This window comes from Rhodnius prolixus, unplaced genomic scaffold (genome assembly GCF_049639745.1).
Source record: "Rhodnius prolixus isolate KJV_2025 unplaced genomic scaffold, Rpr scaffold_4, whole genome shotgun sequence".
Classification (NCBI taxonomy): domain Eukaryota; kingdom Metazoa; phylum Arthropoda; class Insecta; order Hemiptera; family Reduviidae; genus Rhodnius; species Rhodnius prolixus.
Window position 1 is genome coordinate 41,005,710 of NW_027411614.1, and position 18,483 is coordinate 41,024,192.

General features: G+C 31.5%; 2 protein-coding genes across 5 annotated transcripts; both read right to left on the bottom strand.

Moving 5' to 3' along the window:
* Positions 1–1,543: 1,543 nt before the first annotated feature.
* On the bottom strand, positions 1,544–8,751 carry par-6 (partitioning defective protein 6). Of its 2 annotated transcripts, XM_074132203.1 has the most exons (7): positions 8,611–8,751; positions 8,301–8,432; positions 6,383–6,608; positions 6,135–6,259; positions 5,395–5,535; positions 5,199–5,324; positions 1,544–4,536 (listed from the first exon to the last, which is right to left on the bottom strand). In XM_074132203.1, the coding sequence occupies exons 2-7, from the start codon at positions 8,376–8,378 to the stop codon at positions 4,240–4,242; spliced, it is 993 nt and encodes a 330-aa protein (XP_073988304.1). In that variant the 5' UTR covers positions 8,379–8,432; positions 8,611–8,751; the 3' UTR covers positions 1,544–4,239. The 2 variants fall into 2 exon arrangements, with proteins under 2 accessions (XP_073988304.1, XP_073988303.1); XM_074132202.1 differs by lacking the exon at positions 8,611–8,751 and having other exon boundaries at positions 8,301–8,576.
* Positions 8,752–14,071: 5,320 nt separating this feature from the next.
* On the bottom strand, positions 14,072–18,324 carry HnRNP-K (Heterogeneous nuclear ribonucleoprotein K). Of its 3 annotated transcripts, XM_074132199.1 has the most exons (7): positions 18,137–18,322; positions 17,904–17,974; positions 17,703–17,782; positions 15,630–15,951; positions 15,278–15,407; positions 14,700–14,992; positions 14,072–14,503 (listed from the first exon to the last, which is right to left on the bottom strand). In XM_074132199.1, exons 3-7 carry the CDS (start codon positions 17,725–17,727, stop codon positions 14,251–14,253), a joined length of 1,023 nt encoding a protein of 340 aa, XP_073988300.1. In that variant the 5' UTR covers positions 17,728–17,782; positions 17,904–17,974; positions 18,137–18,322; the 3' UTR covers positions 14,072–14,250. The 3 variants fall into 3 exon arrangements, with proteins under 3 accessions (XP_073988300.1, XP_073988301.1, XP_073988302.1); XM_074132200.1 differs by lacking the exon at positions 17,703–17,782 and having other exon boundaries at positions 18,137–18,323; XM_074132201.1 differs by lacking the exons at positions 17,703–17,782; positions 17,904–17,974 and having other exon boundaries at positions 18,137–18,324.
* Positions 18,325–18,483: the final 159 nt, after the last annotated feature.

An 18,483-nucleotide genomic window follows, 5' to 3' on the forward strand; every position in this document is an offset into this window, starting at 1 on the left:
GCCATTATCGAGATAGAGGTTTTTTTTTTAAATAAAAAATAGGAGAAAATAATAGTTGATAGCTTTCATTTGTATTTGTAATCGAATACGGCACAACACACAGACCATAAAATGGAATGAAGATTAGCGGATTACCTTTTTCTTTTATTTTGTCCACACATTTATCACTGAACTCTAAAAACATTTTTTCGTCCTAAAATTAATCAAAAATAAGTGTTAGAAAATTACTATGTTAACTCAATTTCAGAAGCATATCCTTGGTCACACGGGCTTATTTTCTTAGATTCTGCTATTTTTCGGATGTTTAACTAACTTCATACTTTACAACACAGAAATGTTGGCTTAAAAAATAAAACTCAGGTATTATGTTTCGATTACTTTTTGGGTCAGTAATATCATTTAGAATCTTCCATTTTCTAACTGAAATTATTTACAGTAATCAGGACAATTTTTTTTTTCTCAATTGTTTAGTTTCTTTTATAATGGATCACAAGTAGTCCCTCTAAGATTCAAATATAACATGTAATATATTGCTCTGTAGTCCAGTAGTCATTATCACACCCCACGTTACAGATTCTATAGAATCACGTTTCCGAGATAGAGGTTCTAAATAGAAGTGACAGGTATGATTATATCCTTCCACAAGGTGATTCATTTATCTTTAACAAGAAGGTTCATAAACAATATCATCAAAACGAAAACTTTTCTTATGAATGTTATACGCTATTTTCTATAAGATATAAGATGTTGAGTTAGGTAAAATCGTTGGTCATTGAAGCAATTTTTCGTTTTTTAAAATGTGTTAATATATACATTCGTGAATTTTTTTTTTTAATTTATTTTAAAACCCCAAAATATGTAGGTTTAACCTCAAAAACACTATTGCAACACTTCCTCTAACTAGAGTAGTAAGAGGTCAAAAAAACACGCTTGAAGGAAAAATTGATATGATTTAAAATATTTTCTTCGATTTCAAGTCACAACGTGGTGAAAATTCTTAAAATCTAAAATGATGGCGAAATAAAAATAAATGAACAGACTATAACAACGTACATAATAACTAACTGTAATGTAATAACAATATTATTTATATTTGTTACAATTATACAAAGTTCATTTTCTTCTTAATTTTAAATATAATATATACAATTTAACAAAACAAAGCACACAGCAGCTTACTATATTTTGGATTTGTGTTTAAACCCCCTTTTTTTTTATAACACCTACAGTTCTTTATTACAAAATATTTTCTTTTTTTAAAATATATAAATATAGTCCTTAAATTTAAAAAAAAACTCAACTTGGTTTACCATATAAGTGAAAGGCACATATACATAAATATTTATCTAGGTGAATTGGACGGGTCTGTTAAATATATAATTATATCCTGCTTTTGAAAAAAAAAAGTTACAATCAATGTAATAAGTTGTAAAAGAAAAAAAGTACATTAATAATTTATGAATAATTGTAAGTTGATAAATTAAATAAACATTTTTAAAAAAAATGGAAGACTGTTTTTGCTGCGCCCTTAAAATCTTTCAGCAATTGTAATGAAAATAAAACCCAACAAGTTAGTTTACCTCAAAGGAGAAGCATTTTGTTTACTGAAAATACAGACCGTGAGATCTACGAGAAACAATAGATTAACATAAAGATGAGAACATATTTAATTTCAATGTATAAACCCTCAAAGGGTTGTTGATTTTGTTGGGTTTTAAGCAATAGCGAGTTGATTAAATGTGCTGTTAATTCAGACAGAATACTTAACATCTATGTTCACAGAGCACAACCCGCGTATAACTCAAATCACATCGTAATGGATCCCTTGCAAGATTAGATTCACGTTCAAAAAAATTGCAGTACGAAGGATTAAAATCTGTTTCTCTTTTCTTGCAACTATTCTGGCGTCATCAACGACGCAGAATCTATGCTAAAACCTATTCGTTCAATGGTTCTACTTTGTTTAGATAAAGAGCAGCAATCTTGAAGTAGAAAAGAAGTATGCAAAAATTTAATTCGAGATTTTTTACATTAGATTTGCTATTAGGATTAGCGACTGAGAGCCCTCTTTCGAACTATGAATCCTCTCACAGCACTGGATGGTACATTATACTCAAGCCAAGAGGAATTGGCATTTATCATATTTGAGGCAAATCAACATTAATGGTGGTTGCTGGAAGACAAGTTATATATACATAATGAACAACCTTTCAGAAAGCAAACTGAGGCAATAATTATTTATTACTTAAAACAATTTAAGTACTTAACGATTATAAGAATAGACAAAATTAAATCAAAAGGGCGCATCAAGTTACATTTGGAATAGGTACTGAATTTAAAATAATAAAATTTTTTACTTTAGACTATTTTTTGAAAGTAAAAAATTATTTAACAATTTATGGAATGATTGAATTCTATATCACTTCCTTTATAATTGAATATTATTATCATTAATAAATAAATTAATTATGACGATATTTAGGAAAATACTAAATGACAAAATATGCAGCGACGTTAGCAGCTAAGTAACACTTGCACAGTCTTTTTGATTCCAATAAATTTCTGTTGATTCTCAATAATCATAAAATTGGGTCCCATTCATCTATGTAAAAGGAAAGGTGCTCGCTCTCTACAATTATTTAATAATGGAATCGCTTCCAATAATTAAAAAAAAAATTGACAGAATATTCCCTAGAAACCTTTTGCATATGTAAATTGAATACATAATATCTGTATTTATTAACAAACAAAAAAATACAAAGACTGATTGTAAATTATTTCATCAACTTATCGAGCTTATAATTTCTTACTTCCTACCATAAAAAAAACCAATAATAGATTCATATAATTTACTTATTAAAAATAAAAAGAAGTGGAGAGGAATATCTTACTTTGGTATATAAAGATAACATATAACACCTACATTAAAATCTGAATACTGATAGCTCTTTGAATAATATAGCTTCTGTGCATTACATGTACAAAAATAAAAAAAAATCGAAGGTTGTCGAGCTTTGGATATACATTAATAACTGCAGATACATTTATGAAAATAATACTTTGATAACAAAAACTTTTAACTCTTTGCAGGATAAAAATGTTAAAAAATCCAATTCTTTTATTGAAGCTTTCTGGTTTGGGACATTATTTTGGTTTTATCCTTTTAGTCTTACGAATTCTATCAATAAATTATTTCATCAACTTTATGAAAAGAAAAGTGGCCATTTCTTTTGTGTAAGAAATGCTCTTACGGAGGAAGGCTAAAAGCCTACTATTAGGCTTGTCACTTCTGCGGTTCATAATCTTGCATCGTATATTTTAGAAAAACTGTGAAGATCAGTCTGACATATGGATGTGGTCATAAAAGAACGAACAAAATAGGACCGGATAACCGATTCATTTCGTAATTAACTTAACAAATTTCGTGCTGCTAGAAAGCTCAGAGATAACATATTAAAAGTTTTTGGACAAAGGTGAGCTCTGAAATTGTTCAAAGACGATTACAAAAAAATAGGCCTCATGGATTGGGAACTAGCATAATCAGATTCTAGTTCATTTTCACTTTAGAATGTGTAAGCTTAATAAAGAGTCTTGACGAAATTTATGATGAAATTTTAATTTAATTTTGCGTAATATCTATTATCTCTACATTTGGAAGAGTGGATACAGAACTGAAGAACTACGAATTGGAAGTAAATAGTTAAACAAACCATGTGTTTTATCTTGATTACATAATTTAAAGCAAGAGGCAAATTTATATTTACTAAAGAGAAGATACTTAATAAACAACGTGAGTTCCTCTCTGCTATTTTCCTAAATTATCCAGATCCAGAGATATGATTCATTTTATCATCACTACTAGTTAGGCCTTTAGAATGTAAAGTTTTTGCGTTTTTATGAGGAGAGACTTACAAAAGATATATTAATCAGGCATTTTCATTGGTTATCTTTAAATGAAACCGCTATTCAATACTGTAAAATTGCATGTGACCTCCGTTAAGACTTTCATTCAAATAAAAGATTAAAATTTACAATGACAATATACAGCAAACTTTATTCGGTAAAAAAAAAAACAAAAAGAAACCATTAAATTGTTCAAGTTTATAGTGTTATTTTACATTGTAGGAAGCAACTTCATTCGGGGTCAATATTGTGACTGTATTTTTACATTGTTACTTTTGATGAAATATATTTTCTATTTTGTAATTTTTCTTTTAATAAAAGGCAATATTTACCTTACTACTCAGCCGCGGTTAGCGTATGATCAACCACAGTGTCCAACATTTCATCATCAACTTCAATTGTTGATGTTCTTGTCTGCTGATTTTCATCCCAAGACTCGGAATGGCTTGGAGGTCTAGAACCGCTACCTCCAACACCTCCACCGCTTCTTCTACGAGTTACTCCACCACTTTCCTGTTGCTGTTCACACGTACTTCTAGTTAAAGTTCCAGTCGGTGGGACTAGCGACTGACTGGATGCTGGTTTTACTGTTATTATCAGATTCCAACAATTTGCTACCATCATATCTGTTACCTGTAAATAAAATGAAATATTTTACAATATATTGCTCCAATAATTACACTTCGCTCAGATTACACAATAAAGTTAAAACAAAACAAATAAAATTAATCCATATTTGGTCGAGTTGGCAGCTCGCAATTGATGTATATTGTGCTTTTTTTTCAAGAAACATTATTACTCAAACAGTAATACTGCTCAAGTTTCTATCAATTTTAACTTCAGTATTAAGTCAAGCAAATCGTATATTAATGTTCTACACAAATTTGTTTATGCAAAGTATATGAAACTTGCTATGACATTTAAGAACCCAAGATTCATCACTAAAATCATCAGAAAGCATCCCAACTTAATCGGAATCATTCTTTATACTGTCAAATTGACTTCAACATTAATTCTGAATAAATTTGTATCTTCCTCCAACGAAACTATTTTAAAGTTAACAAATTTATTATTTATACTGATTAATTTACATTTAATCATTTATAATGTTCATTATCGTTACTATTTTTTTCTTGAAAAATAAAAATCTTGTAATTCCTTTTATTTTTTACAACACATAAAAATAAAATAAAATTATTTGTATTCTTTTCATCGTCAATTGATAAAAACAAACAGAAAAATCCAATACTTAAAATATTGCAGCCCTATTCTTAATTTCATTAATATATAGATACCTGATCAAGAGTTTTGCCGGCTACTTCTATACCATTAACTTCAAGAACTTCATCATTGACGGCCAAAAGTCCAGTACTTTCAGCCAGTCCACCCGGGACCAAACGTGATATAAATATTCCTGGCACCTACGTATTAAATTAGAGATTAAATCAAGAAATTAAGAATAGTAAAACATACAAAAATAAAGTATTTTACCTTTTGCATACCATCTTGTGTAACCCTAAAACTAGTACCATCTCTAATATAGAAACCAAGAGGTCGTTCTGTTCCATGTTTAACCAATTTTACACGGCGGCAAGTCGCCGGAACTATATCAACATCTATTATAGACGAAACCTAAAAAATTTGGTGATACAATTTTGATGGTGTGAAATATAAATGACAAAATTTTCAACGAAATTCTTAGAATAGATTCATAAGTTATGTAACAAAACTTTCTGTAAATTCTCCAAGACTGAGTTTGGAATCGCTTGGACTTGAAATATAAGGAAAAGAATGTTGTTAGTTTATGGCCTGAGACTATAAACTTTTATTATTGCTCTAAATTTCGAGTGATGTTTCAGGTTAACATGTGGGATAGACTTGGATTTCGCTTACAGGTCCTAAATAACAAAGCTTTAAGTTCCAAGGGTAGCAGGTACAGAGTTGGTATCGCCCAGTGCTGGATTCCCAACGACCGAGTGGAATACCCCCTAATCAGCCCAAACTAACACTTAATAAGGATGGAAAATGATAAAACAAATCTTCATATTTGTTGGCCACAATGAAGTATCTAATTTTCTTAAGTCTTCGCCACAAAGAACGCGATCTTTCACGGCAGGCTGCGACCGTCGCGCCGATCATGCGACATGGTAATGCTATATTATTCCTTTTCATTTATTTTAAAACTATTTCCTTCACTTTAGATGAATACTTAAATATGAAAATAACATTACCTGTCTAAAATCATGAGGATTTGAAATGGCCAATGACTTTGACTTCCCTGGGGTCCCCCATATACTTGATATTAGGTTTTTATGCTTAAATGTACCATAGCCATTTAGTTCTTCTAAACTTTCGCCTAAAAAAAATACATAATTGATGTAAGTTGGATATAAAAAAGAAAAAGTTATATTTTTTTAAATACTTTAAGACTTGTGTTAGTAAGTAATAAACAGTAAGTTGTAAAAACTGCGACTTAAACCTTTTCTTTGAATAATTAGCCTCAATAAAGGTTTTGCATTCTGTATAGCTCTACTCAAATTTCCGTCATTATTAATTGGCAACAAATCACCATCACGTGGATCAGTGTAAGATATTAAAAATGCCGTTTCGGCAAGATTGTGCACTTTTTCCAATAAAGCTTTTAATTCTTCATATTTTGGAGTGGATGATCTTGGTATAGAAAATCTACGAAATTCTGCATCAAACTGAAAAAAATAATAATGCAATGACACTTAAAAAATAATAACAATAATTTATTTATTTAGTTAATCTGAAGTTTGTACCTATAAGCTAAGAAATATAATTTGATCATGACTTTACAATATACATACCTTAAAAGAGAAAAAAAATAATAATGAAAATAATTTTTTTTTCAAGAGTCTTAGTACTTATTACTACACAAAATTTTACAACTATTGAAACAGAATTTTATATATTTATATGATTATTTCTCATTATGACAAAAACCTTTTTTTTTCTTTTTAAATGTAAGGCACAAATTAACAAGAAAAAACCTTATAATCGTATTTTACTTATATATCTCAAGCCTGCCTTAGATTACTACCTTTATAATACAATAAAAATCATAAACTAGGATTCGCAAGCTAAAATTTGATATTTAAAGCGGACCCTACCGAAAATCTGACTGCTACCTTGAGAGCCTTAACCGAAAGTACTTTTCCGAATGAATTTTTCACATTTTGAGATTTTCTAGAAAAATTTTTCTAGGACAATTTCTTTAAAGGGATTCTTGGGAGGAATGTTTTGCCTCTAAAGTACTATTTCAGTGTAATGCACGACTCTGCATGTTTTACATTATGAAAGAAGGTTATGTGTCTGCATTAAATTCCAAGTTCGTAGAAAATTCCAGAAATACCAACAAAAGTACAGAGAGTTCCACGTTTGAATAGATATTTCACTTTTCTGAAATTTCTTTCCTAAATGCTTCATAAGTTTTCTCTAAACTTAGTATTCCTATTTAAATTCTTTTACTAGGAAAATTCGTTTAGCGCTTTTGAGGAGTGTTTAAATGTTCTAGTTAATAGCTGTAGAAAGTAGTAAGAGAAAGTAGTGTGATTGTTCAAATCAGATTTTCTAATTTTTTTTTTTTATTTTAAGGTGGGTCAATCTGAGGTCTTTGGAGTCCAGAGATTTTTTTCAGTACACTGCCGGTCTCCAGACTGTGTTATATCATTAAAGACACTGTCCATCACCGGACAGTGAGCTGTAGAAGCTCCTAGAAAGAGAAAATCTAAGGGCCAGCAGCTGGATTCGAACCCGGGATCTCCGCGTTGGGATTTAATTAAAATTGAGTAATTTAAGTTATAACAATTAATCATCCCTTTAAAATGAATTTCTATATATAGTGTAGAAACAATTGTACTAAATTTTTAATTTCTTAAACCATACCATCATTTTAGAAATGGAAAAGATATCTTTTTATTCTTCTCTGGAAAGTGTTTAAGTGCATTGTTTTATCCAAATGCTTGTCAAATGAAGATAAAGATCTCATCTAGAGCAACAAAACTACTAAACCGGGAAGAATCAAATAAAAGAAACAGGCTATTTTGAAAATAAGCCAAAAGACGTACATTGTGTACCTAACTACTTACTATAATACTGGTATAGAATCTTCATTAAGATAATAATTAAGTTTTTAAACTTCAAATAAAACACGCACAAATAATTCAATGATTGGATTGCACACAGTAAATCGAAAAGCTCTACAATAATTTAATGAGTGAGAAAGACGCAATAAAGATTTTGTTTTAATTTTTCAAGACACTCTACATCGTTAAAAAGATATCACGATTAATCTCAAATATGACAACCTTACAAAAAAAAAGTACAAATGGCATAAAATCTCGCCAGAAAGAATAAGCAAACATTTTACCAACCTTCGTTTTTACTTCGACAACACCTGAATCAATTCTATGTTCTTTTTTGGAATGCCGGGACATCTTTTCCCCAAACATCAGCTTATTTTGAAAGGCACTACTTTTCGTCAAAAAAGGCACTTTAACTCCTTGCTGTTAATAATAAAAAATTAAAACAATCACATTTTAAAATGTAACCTAAACACCTTACACCTTGGTAACCGCCATTTTGGAAGTGCAGCTGACATGTCAGCAATTTCTATTATGAAATAGGCATTTAGGCATGGTTGTTGACACATACTTAATTCATAGGCATTTCAAGATCACGCACCTACAAACCAGAAGTCCTAGACTTCTTCAAAAAACCATTTTAATAGAGAACAATTTTTTTTTTTTTGCTTCATTGTTTACGCTGAGTTGAAGAAATGTATTCAAATGAAATAAAAAAAACATTTTCTTGATGACTAATAGACTTCTTACTCATTCTAATTGGGAACTAAATATACCCTTGAAATTTTCGAGTTCACACTTATCCTTGAATTAGCTTGTTCATCCCTGCTACTCTCTAGGTTGTACGACTTTTAAGATTCAGACTAGGCTTGTTTCTGACAACTACCTTCAAAATAAATTATAAGTAGCATAACACTAACTGAGCGATCCCATAACCCATAAATAGAGGGGGAAAAAAACACACTTTAATATTTCTATAAAATTGGAATATACATATCTTACATAATGGAATATATCTGTAAATAAATACAATGATGATTCTACTCAAGAAACATATGGCTATAGAGTCTAGAAAATGTGTTTTCTACACAAAATTTCCACACTACTTTCTAGAAAGTAGGAGTTAGAATTTAGAATCTACAGCACATAAAATATTTGCAAATACATTAGCTGCAGGTAAAGAGCAAGAGAGTTATCTCACAACTTGTTTTAAGTGTTTAACGTACAGAGAGAAAAAGAGAGACAAAGTTTTAAACACATATATTGAAGTTATGACTTGTTATTTTCTTGAAAAACCATACTTGCTCTTAGGTACGTGAAATCTCTTTTGTACAAGCTCCAGGAACCCATTATTATATCATAACTTGATGTTTAAAGAATTCTTTAGGAACCGTTCAGAGTAAAAGATCCTAAAGCATTCCACACTTCGATTTAATACAACTAGTAAGGATTTTAATAATTTAACTAAAAAATTTCAAAATTGAACTTTTAGGAATGGAGAGATATCATACACTAATATTCCAGTTTCCTTGCTGCGTTCTCTTGAAAAATTGAATACAAAAAATTTACATACCACCTAATTTATTCCTTATTCTCCCGTAAGTCACTTAAAATTGTAGTAATCAGTTAATCTAATTTTCCTCGTTGCAGCACTCTTGAAAACATACTATAGGGAAGAAAATGCTAGAAAGGTCTGTGAGCAAATAAATGGTTACAGTACAATCAGTTTTTTTTTTTTTTTTGCGTAATAAATAAAATATTAAAAGCATTATCTGGGCAGGAATGGAATTCATAAAACTGTCCGGCAGGAGAGTAGTATAAAGGTTGATCGCCAAAAAGTGCACAAAAAAGCGTGACGTTGAAAAACACCCAAATTTGGCAAGTTTTGTCTTTTTTTCTATTACCAAATTTTCTTTATACTATAAGGCGAATCCTCCTATATAATTTTTTTTTACAACCCAGATCTAATAGATTTCGAAAAAAGGTGTTAAAATGAGGAAAACAGCATTTAAGAAAATGATCTTGTTCTTGTTGTTACCTTTTTTCTGTAAACAAGCGTAGCACCTAAACGCACGAACAAATTTTCATGAATGAGGATTCGGGATTTTATGTACAAGCGTCGTTTAGAAATCTCGACGATGTACATCAAAACGTTCAAATTTCAAACCTTTATATCTCTTTTCGTATTGATCAGATTTCAATGAATTCTTTACTCAATTGTAGATAAAAGTTTACTCTATAACTGGTATAAATGGCAATGTTGTAGTGATAATAGTTAATGATATACAGTAAGTTAAAGTTTGGAGGTTTTGCATTTCATTAAAATTTCGAACCTCTTCGTAATGATCAGATTTAATGAATTCTTTACCAAATTACAGAGAAAACGTTTCTATTTTTATACTACTGTTAAAATGTAGATTACTTGTTCATAAATAAATATGCACTGTATTTGAACTCTATTCCAAATTATTTTTTTCTGGTTGATCTCTATTATGCCCTTTAATCTGTGTAATCACACACAGATACACATTAAAATAGAAAAAGGCAGTTTTAGAGTTGGTTACTGTTTAAATTTGAATCACGGATCAATAACAAAATTTGAATCTTCAATTCGTCAAACAGAAATATTGGAGGGCACAAACAACACATAGTTAATAACAAGTAAATTATTCAACAATAATTATTGATTTCTCTATTGTAATTTACTGTAGCCCCTTTAATTGAGTGCTTGTAGATAAATATAAATACTTTAATAATTTGTTGGCTGGCCTAAAAATATCCATATCTTTACATATAAGCAACATTGTTTGAAGAACACAGATTAAAAATGTAGTTGAAGAAAAGTATATTGTTTAATATTAACCCAGATTAATTATTACCTTTTATTATTAACGCTTGACTACTACCTAAAGTAAAAATCAATTTAATCGAAGAATGAACTTAAACCGACGATTTTTAAAATAAAAATAAATAAATAAAATAAAATCATTTAAGTATGTTGGTGTAAGCATTTTTAAAAAAAGTTTTTGAATTTTTTAGCCCATAATTTTTTTGATTTTTTATAACGTTTTTCTTTTTAACCTGTGATTAATTGTTTGATTATTATAGATAAATAGATATTAAAGTCAATCTACGTTAAATGGTGGGGTACTTGAACAAATATTTTGTAGATGAAAATGGCCAGCATAAGGGTCTGTGACATCTAATAAATTCTAAAAAATATTAACGAATTTTAATGCAGTAAAATTACTTAAATGATATCAATGAAATGATGGGTACTTGCTGATTTGTGAACCTTTTGGCGTTTAATCAACCCTTATACTTAACTTTTTAAACTGTAAGTTTTTGTTAAAGAGATTCATATTAAAATCATAGTTAATAAAGTAATTGGTATATGATTAAATATTAATAAATTTTTAATTGAGTTCATTGAGAGAGTAAATTGGAGTTACGGTGAGTAATCAAAACACCTATGCTACAAATTCTTATGTCTCTTACACACTAGCAAACTAAAAGAGAAGGTTAAATTAAATATTAACAGACCCGAAGAAAACCGACCATTGCCGACTACATTCGGTTAGATCTAGTTGAAACAGATATTGGAAGGTAACAGGCGGCTAAGGCACCTTGGGTTCTAACCCATGTAAGATCTTTGTGTTAGTGACCGATTTTCTAGGAATTACCTCACACACACAAAGATCTAACATGGGTCAGAACCCATGCTGCCTTAGCGGGCTGTTACCTTCCACAATCTGTTTCAACTGCAACTACCCGAATGTAGTCGGCTATTATCGGTATTCTTCGGATCGGTTAATATTTAACGTTCTCTTTTAGTTGGCTAGTTTGTTTCCTTGTAGTGTGTAATTAGTGTGATGTGTAGGGGGGATGAATTTGTTTTTTACATTAATAAAAGTGATTTGAATGAATAGTTTACCTCTGGTTTATTTAACAAACTGAAAAAAATTAACATTTAAGGTATAATAAATTATTATTAAAAGAAATGGGTTTCTTTCCGAAAAGATTTACTTTAATTTCCCTCTGAAGGTATGCATTACAAACAGCACCATAAAAATGTATTCCATCTCTAAGAATATAATTCCAGAAGCATGAAAATTCGCCCATATTTTCTTTTCAAAAGCTCATCTCCAATTACGATACAATATAGCCCTTAAAAATGGCTTTTTTAAGATCGTGGTATAAGGCCAGAATTTGAATCATACGTATCACTCATAGTAATGATTCTTTGCTGTTTTTTTTACAGCTTTAATCTGCTTAATGTAAACCCTTTCCTTTGTTGACAGTTGATTTTTGTATATTTGTCTTAAGAGTTTCGAATGATTTCTAATGCTGCGATAACACCAATTTTGATCAAGGAGATACCACTTAAGATGAACATTATTTAATCACATGTAGCGAGATTTTCAATTATTTCTTAGGATGTTTATTTTTTTTCTGAGCTTTTTCGGATTTTTAACTTAATGAGAGAACTAGCCATCATGCTATTGTCTAGCTTTGCTGTTTCAACATTTAACCGGTATTTTTTGAAGTGGATTAAAAGATCATAATCTCTAAACCTGTTAATACCCGTTTACTGAAAGAATTATTTTTTGAAGATAAATAAATTACAGGTAAGATTTACCTATAAACTGGTGTGCAATACCTCTATCGTTTTTACTGAATACTTTTACTGGAGTATTGAATTTAAATAAAAGAATTCAGGGAAGCCTTGAAAAAAAATTTAAAAGTTGGTTTTTAATTTATTAAATAAATACTGCAGTAATATTCTTCACATACTGAAAGGGATCTAAAGAGAAAATTTGTCAATTTTTGGAGCACCGAGAGAGAATAAAAATTGATGCCAATCAGACTGCTATCCAATTTGAGTACAGATATGAAGATGGAAAACATTGACTCAATAGATGGCTTTGTATAAGAGGCAGAAGAAAAATTTCAACTGCATGATGGTCATGAACTTCATAAAATTTTATTTAATCGCCTCCTCATTTCAGCCTTCACTCAATAAGTAATATGAAAGGTGTAAATATATCTGATTGGTCAATCATTAAGATTGTTTTAGTGCAGTAATTATTGGTTTTTATCTTTGACGTTCGTTTTCTGTTGTGGTACCTTCCATGTTCCGCTGTTCGTGGTAGATTGTCAGAGAAATCTGGGTACTTTCTGTGTAGTAATTGCCACTGAAACTTCATTACTTCATTAGATTTATTACGTTGCAGCCCCTGAGCTTCCAAGTCCAAGCAATGCGCAGCACTTCGAAGTGTACCTACAATAAGATCCGTTTAAACACATTACGTTTCTACTGAACGTTAATTACTATTATGTAAATTATTTGGAAAAATATTTTAATTATTTTTAAGTAATCAAATGTGTACATTTATTTCTCAACCATGTCTTTTCGATTCATTTAAAGAGGAACAAATAATAGTAATTTGTAAGTATACGAGTACTATAATTATCTTAGAGCACAAGTACAATTTATTACAAAAAGTGGTTATCCTGACCATTCTTAAAAAATCCTAAATGCTACCATTGAATAGCTGTAATATAAAAGGCGCAGATGCCTTAATTTTTGGGAAGGAGTCAAGGTGGATCACAAGTACTGAGCACACAATCGCTCATATTTACTGACATCAACTTAATTGAAGGCTCTCAGCTGAAATTAAAAAGAGAATCTTTTACATTTTCTCTAGCGGATCATAAGACCCTGAGCTTTCAGCCATATGAGGCATGCATAGGTTAGTGATTGGGTCGTGTCCATTTTTTTTTTGGGCTATGCGGTGTCCAGAGGGCAGGACTGTCCAAATGGTTTGTAGTATTAGCCTTAATTTCAGTTTTACTCTTGGGATCCCACGAAAATTCACCCACAATGCTAGACTTGCATTGAAATGTAATACAATTTTTTGTTTAGTGGTTTTCTCAGCAACAAAAAGGTTTGATAGCTTTTACACTTCCTTACAGTTCTTAGGAAGAACGGTAATTGTAATTAAAATTAAAGGCAAAATTTAAAACATTTTTTATGGTAAATAAAACATTATAATTTGCAAATATTTTGGTACAGACAAAGTTTAATTCAATGAAAAAATCCCACAGTATATAATAATGGGACGTGATTATACATTAAAAACTGATATATAATATTTATTCTTATACATTACGAAGTAACTTATCTTTTTTTTTACTTTAAAACCAAAAAGAATACAAAGTATTGTCCTTAAATAAAAATCTAATATCTGGACTGTGATTCTCGAACACTCTGCTGCAAGAGGTACTGTGCCAATTGTATCTGATCTGGTGATCCTTTGATAGTTATGACTCGATCATTAGAGCCAGGTAATGGCTCATCAATTGTGATCTCAGCACCAGATTCACTTCTGACTCTACGAATTCTTGAACCACCTTTACCAATAATTGCCCCAGCCAAATCTTTTGGAATTGTAACTTGCTGGCTGTCTGGAGGCCCGCTATCTCTAGAAAATCTGAAATGTAAAAAATAAATTAATTTACCTCATAGAACATAATATGAACTACCATAGAATGCTGGACTCAACGAAAAAGGAATTTCATGGCAGTACAAAAATTTCATCCCAAGAAACAGGAAGCAAGCTACCATCACAAATCCAACCCCTTCAGATTAGTCTAATAATAAAATTCAATTTAAAATGCTATTCTCACCTGGGCAAAGCTGGTGGAGGAATATTGGCCCGAAAAGTGGGTGGAGGTGGGGGTGGAAAGCCTCCCCTTGGCGGGGGCGGTTCCCAGACTGGTCCTCTAGCACCACCTCCTCCACCGCCGCCGCCTCCACTTCCTGGCATGCCAAAGCCACCATAATCGTCTGCAAATTCTTCGTCAAAGTTTTGAGGATCATAGGGCTCTGAATAACCTTTAGGTGGAGTCTCCTTAAGTAGATCAATTATCTCTTTCAAGCCATTTATAGCAACCTCCGGGCTCCCCACAATGGAGACGACCTAACCAAGAATTAAAGAAAGAGAAAAAACAAGGAAAATATGAGCATTTATATCCTGTACTTAATTAGCGAGAGATAAAACAAACAGGGTTTCATCATGCTAGAAAAAAAATTATTATTTAATTAGAAACACTAATTTCAGGTCTGAAACAATGGGATTATACTGTAAATAAGGATGTAATAAACTTTTGAACATTCAAAATTCTTAACGAAATATTCCAAATATTAACCACAGCGAACCACCTCAAATCATTTAAATTAATCACAATATTGTTTCAAATCTCACCCTGTCAGTACTCTGAGGGCAGCAGTTTCCAAATATCTTGATCTTTGCTGAAGTCTTTTCCCGCAGTTCCTTTACCTTGCTACCCCCCTTTCCAATTACACATCCAGCCAGGCTTTGATGTACTAACAACCTGTGACGTAAATCGATATGCTAGTTAAAAATAAACATTCAAATTTTCAGAGAAAAAACAAACAAAAATCAATAATTAGAATAAATTAACTATAAACTAAAACCTATACGTGTAAAATTAATTAAATAAAAAAAAATTAAAAATATAACGGTACAAATATTCGGATCGCTGACTGGTCGGTCAATCTCGAAATCGTGCACTCAAAATTAAATATTAACTAACCTGATGTCAACTTCGCCCTTGCCGCTGCTAAAAAATTCATCGAGACAAGGGACAATCTGCTCAACGATCTTGACTGCCGTTTCGTAGTCGGCACTTATAGACACAACCCTTTCAGGACCGCTGCAGTCAGGTACTTGTACAACTGCATTGTAGTCAGACCTAAGGCGACTGATATTTTTGCCACCTTTCCCAATAATGGAGCCGGCCACTTTCGATGGAATTAGCAGGCGAAGTGCTGGGTCATCACCACCACCTCCTCCGGTTCTGATCCTCTTCTGAGATCTCGGACCGGACATGTCCGAGTTGCGTTTCATCCCTGGACCTGTGTATGGAAAAAAAAGAACGGTGGTCCCGAGTTACAAGCCGGGAAAATTCAAAAATTTTTGTCCGCACCATAATAGTGGGCCCTCCCGTTAATATAAGTATTACATTCTAAAGCATATAGATATTAAAAAAAAATTGGAAATACTTCCCCCAAAATATAAACTTATAGACTTCAACAAAATCAGTAAGTTCATTTCAATTAGCGAAGAGGAGTACCTGAGTATACATTGAAATAAATATAAAAATACATCTATTATCAAAAATCATTTTAAAAAAAGCTGTTAATTTAACTGAATTTCATATTCTTGTTACGAGCTTATTCTAGAGCAAAAGACCTTGAAAGAAAATTGACCATCAGAACTGTAACTTTGACAAATTCCACTGTTCAACTTTACTGTAATATACTACACAAATATATGTAATTGTATAAATTAAATAAAAAAACAAACTCAAGAAAGTAGTACATATTTCTTTAAGAGGGAGTATTGATAACTTCTCGTTATCGTCTTGGAGTAGGGAGAAACAGAATGAGGCAACGCAACTCCAGGAATTAGATACAAAAGAAAAACCCTAGAATAAAGCCGGGTTCAAAAATAATTAGTTCTGTCTCTGTTATTTTCCACTTCATTGAGAAGTACTTAAGCAGAAAAAAAAATTACAAAACCAAGATATTGGCATTTGTCTAATTAAAAACAGTGGAGTATTTAGAAAAAAAAGTTCGTCGAGTCAAATAACATCTTTAAATTTGGTTCTCCCCCTCCCCTAATAATGACTTTTATTTATTGTACTAGAATACGTCATATAGCTTGCGAGAGGGGGACAACAACGTTGCCAGATCTTTCCGACGCTTCCCTGGCACGCTATAACTGCAACTCCCGACAAAAGAAGTTAACCGTAAACCCTAATTTTATCAATTTAATTTGATACTTAATTTTATTACGCAACAGTATTGATATGAAATAGAATAAATGAAAGGGCTATCCCAGAAATGATCTGAACTCAAGTATTAAATACAATAGGGATACAGAAAACAATATAAAAAAGATGTTAGAAACATAACAAATAGATCTTACTCCAGGGCGTCTTCATTTTGGAAAACAATTCATTGTGGTAGTAACCATTAATAGGAAACGAACTTACAGGGTCTCTGAAAAAACTACATTTCCATACCAAAATCCATATAGACGCTTCATATGAAAAATGGGTAAAAAATGAGAGAAAAAAAATTACAGACAACTTTAACAATTCACTAATAAAAAAGAATATTACATTTAGAGAATAAAATTAACAAAACACAATTTTTACATACATTTTACATTATTCCCAATGCTTAAATAAATAAATAAAATCAATTAGTAATCTAATTACAATTTATTACATGGTAACCTTGAGATAAGCCAATAATGGCGGGAAGCATTTTGGATTGGAGACATTAATACACATTTATATGAATGGAATTGTTCAGTTATTAAGGATCATCACGAAATGCTTCAAACTTTTTTACTAACAAACTATTATAATGTTTCTCAATTTTTTACTCGTTCTCATGACCCTTAATAACCTCGAAACATCTGTAAACTATTTACAAAGCAAAAAAAAAAATGCCGTATTTAAATTTGAATTTACGTTAGAAAGATACATTTACAAATTTAACATGAGGTTTATAAAACAATGAACGTCAAAAAGTTTCACCCTAACAATTACTGTAACAAAGTGCAATATATGGGAAAAACTTTTATGAAAATGTACCTTGATTTCTTGGGATCCGCATCATAAAAATTGATTAAATACGGCCTGGTAACGTGTTTACAAACACGTGTTTGATCGATCTGAAGATAAAAATTTCGTTTGAGTTAGGTAAATCGATGAGGGACGCCAAACCCAAGCCAGGGCAGCCATGTTGGATTCCCGGCATCTGGTAATTTCCGGCGTAACGTGTATAGTACTTACTCGGTATTTTGTTGTTGAATCCTCTTCGGTCGCCTTGAGGTTAAACTCCAAAGGGGGATATACTCTTCGAGCTGTGTGACAGAAAAAAGGGAACAGACATTTTATGGGATAATTTGGGTGGACACATATAACGGGGGGACCCAAGTATCGGCACGGGGAGGGACCCTTTTGCCGTGGGACAGTTTCCCCGTGTGAAAAACATAATCTGATTGGGTTTTTGGATTTTTAAATACCTGGGGTGGATCCGAAGAACTAGGGGGTTGGTGGCCGGTATACGAGATACGACAGGACGCTTTAGGGGAGACTTCATCCGTGGATACCGCCCAAAAAGTGGTGGAACGCTTGGTGGGCCTGGCAGTATCAAACGAGACTTGTTCACATACGGCGTCCAACTTGACTGAGACTGAACTGAACTGAGTACTGACTACGTGTTCTATCAGAATCTGCTCATTGTTTCCGATTGCAAACGAGTATGTTCGAAAAAACCCGAACTTTCCCAAGAGCTCTTAAATTATTGGAAATTTTCGTATAATCTCATACAGATCTTTCATTTAAAGAATGTTTAACAACTAGTTACTTA

Excerpts from the sequence above, each read along its gene's own strand:
- par-6 (XM_074132203.1), bottom strand. The coding sequence starts at position 8,378 with ATGTTTGGGGAAAAGATGTCCCGGCATTCCAAAAAAGAACATAGAATT. Across the intron at positions 5,536-6,134 it reads ATCCTCATGATTTTAGACAG|GTTTCGTCTATAATAGATGT; the intron begins GTAATGTTATTT and ends CAAATTTTTTAG. Across the intron at positions 5,325-5,394 it reads CACAAGATGGTATGCAAAAG|GTGCCAGGAATATTTATATC; the intron begins GTAAAATACTTT and ends TTTAATACGTAG.
- HnRNP-K (XM_074132199.1), bottom strand. The coding sequence starts at position 17,727 with ATGATGCGGATCCCAAGAAATCAAG. Across the intron at positions 15,952-17,702 it reads GCGGATCCCAAGAAATCAAG|GTCCAGGGATGAAACGCAAC; the intron begins GTACATTTTCAT and ends TTCCATACACAG. Across the intron at positions 14,993-15,277 it reads GCCCTCAGAGTACTGACAGG|GTCGTCTCCATTGTGGGGAG; the intron begins GTGAGATTTGAA and ends ATTCTTGGTTAG.